A 10902-nucleotide genomic window follows, 5' to 3' on the forward strand; every position below is an offset into this window, starting at 1 on the left:
TATATATATATAACCGCTATATGTCTTGTTTTTATATATTATAATCGTATAGTCGTAAATAATTCTCAGCATATCTATCTTAATAAAGCAATGAATCATTAACTTGCTCGTCCAACAAATAATTATTTTTCGAAGCTACTAATCAGTTCGGTAGATGTTGCCTAATCAGAGGTTTCCTACTTTATATTCTCTGCATTGTTAAAATTGCCTTCTCATTTACGTATAAATCGAAGAGGCCAATTGCGGTGTCAAGGCGCGTTCTTGCCTGCGCTCCATTTTGTGTAGCGATTGTAAGGTCGACTGTCAACAAGAAATCAACGATTTCTTCTTGCTTTATACTTTTACCTTTAAATTGTACGTATAACAGCGTGTAAACGTTGCAATGAATACTTTGTTGAGAAATGCATTCAAATCATACGATTCGAACCGGTTTTGAATATAGTTGCATTTTATATAAGCTAACACACACAAATATTCAATCATTAATTGTCCAGTATAACGACATTGCTTGATTGCTTTTTATTGGCGTAGTCAACTATGATGTAAAAAAATCAATCTCTACAATAAAAATACATCATCTTGTAAATTTTCCTTTGCAACAGTCAAGTTTTCATGTCACAGTCTGTTAAAATGAATATTCTATGTATATATTATTTAAATATTTAAAAAATGATATGTACAATACGGGGACAATTATAATGTTAGCGGAATACAAATATGCGGCTAATAATGGGAGTCGCTTTCTGTTTCTCTGAATTCATAAATCATGGCTCAAGGTCGATCAGCTTTTTGATTTTTTTGCGATATTTGCAGCCTGTAAGTTTTAACACCTACAAGAAACCCATGATGTACTTATAGTGTAAAAGTTGTTTCGCTATTTATTTGTCTCTTTTCCATCGTGTTTTTCAAACCGGTTTCATAGTCAGTTGCAATGTTTGTGCGCTATCGAGTCTCACGCATTTACGACCGAAGATGCTTGCGACACGTAGAGCGATCTGACATTGACTCTTTCTCTATGCGGTAGATCAAAAAATTGATGAATTATTAATGACTTGAATTAAGATATGACTGTAGTGGAGAGTGCGTTGATGGAATACTTATCAGTGACTTAAATTTTGTTAACAAATTTTTTATTACTTGTTATAAACTTGTTAAAAGAGACACATCTTTTGTTATGCATTCTGATAATTGAATAAAACTTGAAATATACATGTATATGAATTTCCCTCTCTCACAACTTATTTTTATGATGCAATGTGTGAAAATGCAAGTAGACATATTAATGCAAGCGAACGTATCAAGTTTTATGTGTTGCGAATTATTTATTAGGAAGTTTTTATCACAGGACGACAGGTACGGAGGGTAGCATCACAATAAATGGCCACGAAAGAAATCTCAGTGCCTTCAGGAAACTCTCCTGCTACATCATGCAGGACAATCAATTGTACGGGAATCTAACGGTAGCGGAAGCTATGAAGGTTGCAGCGAGTCTTAAGCTTAGCTCACACATCGACAAAGCAGAGAAAGAAGAAGTGGTAAGCTGATCCTCTTATCAAATTAGTTGGCCTAAATGGACAATCTGACATTTTCAAACATATAACAATCAAATGCAATTATTTCATTAATTGGTATTAAATATTATAGGGATAGTTATAATTGTGAATTCATTGCTATTTTGTCCATTTTTTCTCTCTTTCTCTCTTTCTCTCTCTTTCTTGCGTCACTATATATTATTATTAGCTTATTGAAAAATCTTTTTAATTATGTTTAATTATCGGTTTTCTCGACATTGTATTTAATTATATAAAACAAAAATTTAACGTACAGATTCTCTCTAAATCGGTTTAGACAGTCTTTTCCTTACATACCCCATTTTTCATTCTCGATTAAAATCTGTTCGTACATATAATTTTATCGATTAATTAAAACTGTTTCCTCTGTAGATTCAAGAAATCCTTGAAACTCTCGGTTTGTCTGAGCACCGTCGAACCATGACCTTGAATCTGAGTGGTGGTCAGAAGAAAAGGCTTTCTATCGCTCTAGAACTGGTCAATAACCCCCCTATAATGTTTTTCGACGAACCAACTAGGTAAGTATGCAAAATAATTATGATTACGTTTGCAGTTATACATAAATAATTCGATTGTTAATTCCAATTATATTATTTATAAATAAATAATATCATTTTTTATAATAATTTTAATTTGCCACAAATAAGACTTTTGATTCTCTGACTTGCTGTTAATGAAAATGAAGACAAAAATTTGAAAAAAACATCTACAATATTAGAAATATATTTGACGGTTTAGATTTTAAAAAATTTATTAAATAACTCGAAGAAAATCCAGCAATAATCTCTTTTACTTTCTCTAAAAATCACGTGAGAGAAAAACTACTCCGCCTTTAAATAACTTCCTTGATCTTCGGCTCTTGGCACGGCCAATGTCAATGGGATGTGTTTGTCTTTTTGTACCAAGACTGCGAACTTTTCAGGTTCCGATAAATGTCATGCGTCGTACGTTGAGTTTCTCCTCCTTGCAACTTTCAAATATCTACCTTGTTCTAGATTTAAAGCTGAGTAAAATCAATCTTGCAGAACTTACTATAATAATAAATAATTACACTTTTTGTCTTAAAAATGTAATGTCCATTATAAAATTTAATAAATTTTGACTAATTTATCTTTTATTTTTTTACTACGGCTGGTATATAGTCGACGTATATTTTAAATCTCTTGATATATACGAATACTAAACGAATATCTCAGTTAAGATACAAAAGATTATATAGTAGCCAGAGAAAGTAAATGCTTGGTTTTTTTGAAATGTTCTTTTTTCGCCGGCAACTTTCACTGAAACGGTCGACAGAATTTTTGTATCCAAACATCATAACGTTATAACTCGTTCTATAGATTATCAAACACGAGGATTTTGATATATGATGATCTCATCTATCTGCGTAAGAAAAACCAATCTATTTACGTACCAAACGCAAAAAATTTCCATTCTCCTATCATTTAAAGTTTAAAATATCAATTTCCTGATTTAAAATCACATTAAATCTTCTCGGAATATTTTCTTATTGTTCGACCAGTTTTAAAAGGGTCATAAATTTCTTTTTATACTGATAAGATCCGACATTATAGATGATTGGCATGACTGGTCTTTTCAAGGTCTATACCGGATCAAGAACTTGACTCTAAAAAAAAGTTATAATCACTTAGCACCGCCATTTACTTTTGTTAATCATTGCGGATGTTGAAAAATCAATACTCTATTAATACATATCAGTTAATATTTTATGCAGTTACCGGATATTTTTTCTATTTGATATTCTTTAATCAAAGTCTTTTTACATGATGCAAAGAAAATTGCATCATGTAAAGAGAGAAGAGCATAGCAGATTGTCAAACTCTTTTATTTTCCCAGAACACCCATTTTATAACTTTCTTTATTCTATCATTATGCAAATGTGCGCAGCCGAATAAAAAAGAGACGCGAAAAGATTTAAGCATGGTAATTTAGCGATACTGATTAATTTTATCCGGTTGTTTACAGCGGCTTGGACTCCTCGTCTTGTTTCCAGTGCATTTCGTTGTTGAAGACACTGGCACGAGGCGGTAGAACGATAATCTGTACCATTCATCAGCCCAGCGCAAGGCTTTTCGAGATGTTCGATGCTCTCTACACATTAGCCGAAGGTCAATGCGTTTATCAAGGCTCCACATCACAACTAGTGCCTTTCCTAAGAACAATTGGCCTTAATTGTCCAAACTACCATAATCCAGCATCGTTTAGTAAGTTTTATTAAATAAAAAACTGATTCTTCAACGCCAGTATTTTATGATAACTATCATATTGAAAAGTAAAATAAATTGAAGAAAATAATTCACACATACGTAGTCAAACTTGAGATTTTTTATTTATTGCGAATTCGATATCTTCTTTGTGATTTCCGTGTGATAGTCATAGCATATCTACTACAATCTATTTTGCAGTCATTGAGGTATCATGCGGTGAATATGGCGATAATATCAAGAACTTGGTAAACGCGATAAACAATGGCAAATACGATATACGCGAGGGACATTCGTTTCCCGAGACGAAGGAAGAGATGAACAATTGCGCTGCCTCGACAGGAATTTTGAAGAATGGCGATAGTATAGACAAAATTAAAATCAAAGACAGGAATGATGTCAATAATCTCGAGGAGAAGTTCGCGGAACAAAAACTGAACGAGATTAGTAATGAGAAAATCATATCGAGCTATGCTATGAATGACATTGCTAAACAAGGTATAAAATGCTTTTTTACGTCTCTATAACAAACCGCAATATGACATAATGATGATTTACAACTCGATTGTCTGAAGATAACTTTTCAACTCATATAATTAATTGCAATTAGATCTATCAACACAGTTACGTAAAGAGCCTATATATTATGTTTTTATTTTATCTACATTTCAACTAGTTATTTCATTCGTTACATTTTCAAATTTTATGTCGAAGAATTAGAATTACTCGCGTAAATTGATGTATCGTAATAAAGTAATATACTATATAAAACGTAATATAATAAGTAACACGTGGAATATTAATATTTTAGCGATGGATATGGCAATCTCCGTGGATACGGATAAGAAAGACAATGCCAGTGTGGCTTTGCTCGACGAATCCATTGCAGTAACGCCGGAAAGATATGCTACGTCCGAATTGTTACAATTCTACATTATTCTGAAGCGTGCTTTACTCTTCAATCGTAGAGATTGGGTAGGTATTTGGAAAGAATGAGATTATCCGCTTATATTCCTAATCGTAAATTCTATAATATTTGCGATTCTAACATACAATATTACGCGACTGAATATATTTTTTTAAATAATATATTTTTTAGTTTTTTAAAATATTCTAATTTTTAATTCCTTTACATTTGTAGACTCTTATGTACCTCCGGCTCTTCGCTCACCTTCTGGTAGCGTCATTAATCACCGCGCTATATTATGATATCGGAAACGATGGCGCTAAAGTACTTAGTAATCTCGGATTTTTGTTCTTCAATATGCTATTTCTTATGTACACCTCCATGACAATCACCATTCTGTCCTGTAAGTTGCTAAATTTATGCTTATCTGTTTTGCGATAAAAAATAGCAATTTTCACGTTATTTCTAAAAAATTTAAACCACCGATTTTTATTTTTAGTTCCACTAGAACTGCCTGTACTTTTAAAAGAGAACTTTAACAGATGGTACTCTCTCAAAGCATATTATCTTGCAATTACTCTTTCTGATTTACCGTTTCAGGTAAGATCGCTAAACTTTATCAAGTAACAATATATATGTTTTTTTTCCATAGCGAATAAATGATTATTTTCATATCTTTTGATTTCTCTCAGACTATATTTTGTGTAATGTACGTCAGTATCGTGTACTTCACGACGAGTCAACCGGCGGATGTGACGCGATATTGCATGTTCGTGGGTATTTGTCTGCTAATTTCTTTCGTCGCGCAATCGGTGGGCCTCGTGGTCGGCGCCGCCATGAACGTGCAGAACGGCGTGTTCCTGGCGCCGGTAATGTCGGTGCCGTTCCTCCTTTTCTCAGGCTTCTTCGTCAGTTTCGACGCGATTCCGGTCTATCTACGATGGATCACATATCTCAGCTACATCAGATATGGTTTCGAGGGAACCGCTTTGACTGTTTATGGCTACGGTCGAGAGAAACTAAAGTGTTTCCAGGTAGGATTAGATACAGCATGAAATGTTGGCATCAATTGCAAATACGGTCAATTGCAGAAGGCAATAATGCTTGTTTTTTTTAGGTATATTGCCACTTTAAAAATCCGGAAATGACACTGGAGGAGCTGGACATGCTCGATGCTGATTTTACTCTAGATATCCTCGCTCTCCTTCTCATATTCGTCGTGCTCCGAATCGCCGCGTATTTCTTCCTTCGTTGGAAGATAAAGAATGCTCGATAAATTGTCAATACGCGCGAGTTATTGTAAGATACTCTAAAACGATGAAGATTTGGGTTTCAATGCCTCACAACACAATCAAAAAATAAGAAAATTTATGCAAAGATTTTCGTGGCATTTCTCAGCGAGAATTCTCGCGGCAATAATTATTCTCTCTATCGAGAAAAGGCATTAATAATTTCAAAAATATCACAAAGTAAAAGATTTATTTTTTCATGTTTTATTGTTGCTAAATTTAATTGTAGGAATATATAATAAGTTATTTATATTTTTAATTAAGTTTATAACACACAACGATGACGACTAATCGTTACGATTGTAACATATTTGTTCAGGGTATATACATATGTATATATAATATATATCATATATCTTCATTTTTTTATTATGTCAGCAACATTCTCGTTAGAACGCAACCGAGTACGTGCGTCGATCTTAGATTTATTATACTAAATTTAAATGTTCGCCGCACGATGCGATTAGATGGAAAGCTGAAACAAAAAGAATTAGTTCGCATATGATTTTTAAGGAAAGAATTTTTAAGGAAAAAATGGGAGGGGGTTTGTCAATTGTCCTCGATCGCGTCTATCTTCCATGAACAAATACGAGGCCTTAATCGATGACGTATTTCACGAGCGATCGCTCTATTCTATCCACCAATGGCTGTGAGCTTAATGATGCAAAAAGAAAAAAGTGTTAAAGAAAATCAAATGCAAATGCTCATGTTCTTAAAATTAACTGAGACGAAATAATGCGTCCGAGAGAGAGATGATTTATAAGCGCACGAGTTTATCTTGCCAGATATTAATTTTATACGTTAAAGACCAGATATTATCAACGCTTTATAGAAGAAAGCAGCCTTGATAGATTATGTCAAAACGAGCGTTTATGTGCTCTTGTAGAAATCCATGATTCTCGTAAATACAATGAACAAATTCTTCCTGCATTATTCTGTACCGGTTGATACTTAAAAATTGGAATGTGCGAATCAAACTTTCTTAACGAAACTAAAAGAAACAAAATGATCACTTTGATAACCATTTATTTTCTACTAACTTTTGAGAACGAATTTATTAGATTAATTCGTTATTATATATATTTATTGAATTATTATTATCTTCCAAACACAGAAAGAGAGAATGTGTGTGTTGCTAGACTAGTTTTCTAAATAAGCATAAACTCTGATCTTTTTATAGTGTTAAAAATTATGGAAAAATAATAGAAAGCATCAAATTTTTAAAGACATGAGAGGAAAAGTGTACTTCATCACAATTCTACATATATATAAAATTGTCATTTGTTCTCAAAAATCAAAGTTAAATATTTTCGATGTAAATTATAAAACATGTCGCTTATTTAAATATCTTTCATGAAAATCGGCGATCAAATTAAAAATCGATTAACAGGATTACGGCGCTCAAACAAATGAAATAATTATTACGATAAAATATATATTTATGTAGATAAAACAAACAGTAAATGATCGAAAATATATAATCGATTGTTAATGAAATACACTTTTATAAAATAAGATGCATCGAAATGTGTGTATCTGTATTGGTTTAGCATAATTGTTACTATAGTTTATACTGCACATGTATAAAATACAAAAAAGGTATGTTTTTCATAATACTGTACGTTTTAATTTTTTTGTCCCTCATATCCTTATATCTTATCGTACTAAATACTTATTTATTATGCCGTTATTCCATGTATATTAAAAGAATATTAATATTGAATCGCATATGTCATATATATATGACGTTTTAAAAATAAAATTATTTAATATTATTTTTCATATGTGAACAGATAGATTTATAATTTTCTATATAATTTTCATAAACTCGTATATGAATAATGAATAAGAGAAAATTAATAAAAAAACAATTTGCATTATTAACATTTCTCTTTCTTTCTCTCTCTCTCTCTCTCTCTCTCTCTCTCTCTCTCTCTCTTTTCTCTCTTTAGTTAGTTCTTTCGGTGATAAAATATCTTAAGCTCTCTCTCTCTCTCTCTCTCTCTCTCTCTCTCTCTCTTTTCTCTCTTTAGTTAGTTCTTTCGGTGATAAAATATCTTAAGAACCTCTAATATTGTATTATACATTATTATCTGAGAGAACGTTTACGAGTTTCTTTTGTGGATATATTAATCTTTATTCAATATTATAATAAGCTCTTACAATTAATTATTATTTTTGTTAAGATTGTACATAAATTGTAAATAATTATACATAGACATATATATGCCACAAAAATTAGTTTTAATATACATTACTATTCGATAAATTAATTTTGAAATTGCATGTTTTCAACACATTTTCTTTTTTTTGCATAGTTCAAAGCTTCTATGCATGATAATTTTATCATTTATTGCCTGTAATTTCAAATTATACTTTGACAAAAATATTAATCAACAACAGTAATACGAATGATTGTTTTTGTCAATGCCGCGTATTTCTTTGAAATCGATAAGAGGATTGGAAAATATAAAATGTATTAAGGACGCGTACGCACGTTAAAATTACAGTGTAGTCATAGACATATTTTTTTGTCACAATTATCTTTATTCTAAACTATTATGTGTTATATTTGATGCGCCAATTGCTAGTTTGTTGCAACGATATTATAAAAATTCATCGTCAATTTTTGATTTATTTTATGTGTGATTCATTGAGATCTTCGTGTAATCTTGATACGAAAATTCGTAATACTGGTAACGAATAACCAATAGTTAAAAATTTGCAAGATGTACGCAAGACGTAAATATCCGTCCTATCATTAACGATAAACAAAATTTGTGTAAATTTTCATAAAAATGCAATCCTCGATTACAACTAACAATAAATCAATTACTATTATAAAATATAACTAATGATTAACCCCTGATATATTAATTTTTGAACGCAATCAAAGCAATTAATCTAAATATATATGCATATCAAGATTTTCTTTCCACAAAATAAAAACAAGCTTTCAACTTTACAGAGCTATGATCTTATGAGAAATTTATTTAACATGTAACGTTATGCAAATATAAATATACAAGATGATCAAGTTGCTTGTTTGTGAATATTTTATTACAAAATTCCGTTCTGTGTGAATAATCTGCATTTATACATTATGCATTAAATGAGTAAATAAAATTAATTCTGTCGCTTTTATTCTCTCTTATTTTTATTGCTACGATACACGTTCATAATAATTAGCAGAGCATATACACATGCAATAGATATAGATATTGAGCGTGTAACGCCCCTTTTCAATTTTTTATATTATTCCAATTACAGCAATTAAAGTCATGAAAACAATTCATAATGTAGTATAAGAAGTGATCTTGAACATGGCGATTAATTAAATCAATGATTTAAATTGCATATGAGGGAATTTATGAGCTGCTAGACACGATCGATATCTGTGCAATGGTGTCAAAACAATAGATTCTAGAGACTAACTTGCATCTAGTTTCCTTTTCACTCGTGGGTCACAATCGCGTCGTCGTCACCTTTAAAATTTATTCGGTATTTTATTTGTACAAACCGTGATGCGGGCGGTCATGGTAGTCACGTTATGTATGACTGTGGCGTAATGAGTGCTCGTTCTAAGAGTCATGCTATACATATACCGATAGGGAGACAGTTACAGCTGTGCGGGAGCATCTAATGTTATTTCCGAGTCAGTCTGTTGCCGCTACTGGTAGCGTACTACTGGTAGTCTTCGCTGACTAAAGTTCATGGTTCGTATATCTGGTAAAGTAGTTGTGTTAATCGGTAGACCACGTTGTGCCTCATCGATGTGACAACGTCTATTGTTTGCAAATCACCGATGCCGCCATATTTCCGTTTAATGACTACGTTGAAGAAGTGACGCGCGAAGAGCAAAATTCAAGTATTTTAGAGGACCATTCGACAATTCGCATGTATAAAGTTTTTTTCTGGCATATCTCTTTATTTTATTTTGATCAATTCAGATATAATTTTGTCTTATTAACAATACTAGACATACAATAATTATTAGGCTGCTAGTGATCCAAAAATTCAAAAATATTGAAGAATTACTTTTTAGAAATATTAAGGGTGATGATAATAATTGCATTTTTTAATTTTATTTTTTATTTAACTTTAATTTGAATAGAATTTAATTTTAAGATTAATAATCGACATATAATCGAATGCATGAAAAAAATAAAGAACAAAGGAATCAAAAAGAGAACTAACAAATGAAGAAAAGAGCAGCGAACCTGGAATATTTGACACAAAAATATAATTGATAAAATAATCGAGACATGAATATGAAACTAAGTGAGAGATACAATATACGACTTATTATATAATATATGAAAATATATTAGAAGAGAGAATATGCAGATGAGAGAGAGAGAGCCATTTTTTGTCTCTTATCTTTCTTATCCATATTCTTATCGTTAATTGCAACGTGTGGACGAAAAAAGCATGATAAACAAAATGTTTCCACCATATAGATACACCACAACAAAAATTATTGTGTATAACTAGTTATTATTTAGGATGACAATGTGTGAATCTATTCAAATTTAAAAATATAAAATTTTAGGCCAACGCGTATTCAGTTTGTAAAAATTAAAATATAATTTCATACAAAATAACATCAAATTACACAGTTCAAAAAAAAAAAAAAAAAAAAAAAAAACAAACTCAATTCTGCAAATACCAAAAAACTCCTTTTTATTGGTATTGAATATTGCTTTCGAAGCATCTTCTATACATTTAAATCGTATAAAACCGCATCCAACTAAGCTTCCATCTGGACGTTTTAAAAGGTTTACTTCTGTAATTTCACCAAACGGTTTATAAAATTTTTTTATATCCTCTTCTGTTACCTAACAAAATATAATTATATCATATCTTTTAAATTAAATATAAAAGATTAAATTATATATTACCAGGAATGT

At 31.2% G+C, this 10902-nt stretch overlaps 2 protein-coding genes across 7 annotated transcripts in view; both read left to right on the forward strand.

The window, feature by feature from the left end:
- The window catches only part of LOC115238267 (ATP-binding cassette sub-family G member 4), a 28402-nt gene extending 20796 nt beyond the window's left edge, over window positions 1–7606 (forward strand). For all 4 annotated transcript variants that reach the window (XM_029811933.1, XM_029811931.1, XM_029811932.1 and 1 more), the window contains 9 exons: window positions 1346–1535; window positions 1944–2089; window positions 3558–3796; window positions 3998–4294; window positions 4608–4771; window positions 4938–5106; window positions 5203–5303; window positions 5396–5737; window positions 5821–7606. In XM_029811933.1, coding sequence (XP_029667793.1) covers window positions 1346–1535; window positions 1944–2089; window positions 3558–3796; window positions 3998–4294; window positions 4608–4771; window positions 4938–5106; window positions 5203–5303; window positions 5396–5737; window positions 5821–5979 — 1807 coding nt within the window. In that variant the 3' untranslated portion in view covers window positions 5980–7606. The remainder of the gene's footprint in view (window positions 1–1345; window positions 1536–1943; window positions 2090–3557; window positions 3797–3997; window positions 4295–4607; window positions 4772–4937; window positions 5107–5202; window positions 5304–5395; window positions 5738–5820) is intronic.
- Window positions 7607–8252: 646 nt separating this feature from the next.
- The window catches only part of LOC115238235 (ATP-binding cassette sub-family G member 1-like), a 14776-nt gene continuing 12126 nt past the window's right edge, over window positions 8253–10902 (forward strand). Inside the window, exon 1 of one of the 3 annotated variants that reach the window (XM_029811868.1) lies at window positions 8253–9891. The gene's annotated coding sequence lies outside the window, so the exon portion shown is untranslated. The remainder of the gene's footprint in view (window positions 9892–10902) is intronic. The other 2 variants (XM_029811865.1, XM_029811866.1) reach the window with 2 other exon arrangements.

The sequence above is a fragment of the Formica exsecta genome, unplaced genomic scaffold (genome assembly GCF_003651465.1).
Source record: "Formica exsecta isolate Colony F162 unplaced genomic scaffold, ASM365146v1 scaffold33, whole genome shotgun sequence".
In the NCBI taxonomy this organism is placed as follows: domain Eukaryota; kingdom Metazoa; phylum Arthropoda; class Insecta; order Hymenoptera; family Formicidae; genus Formica; species Formica exsecta.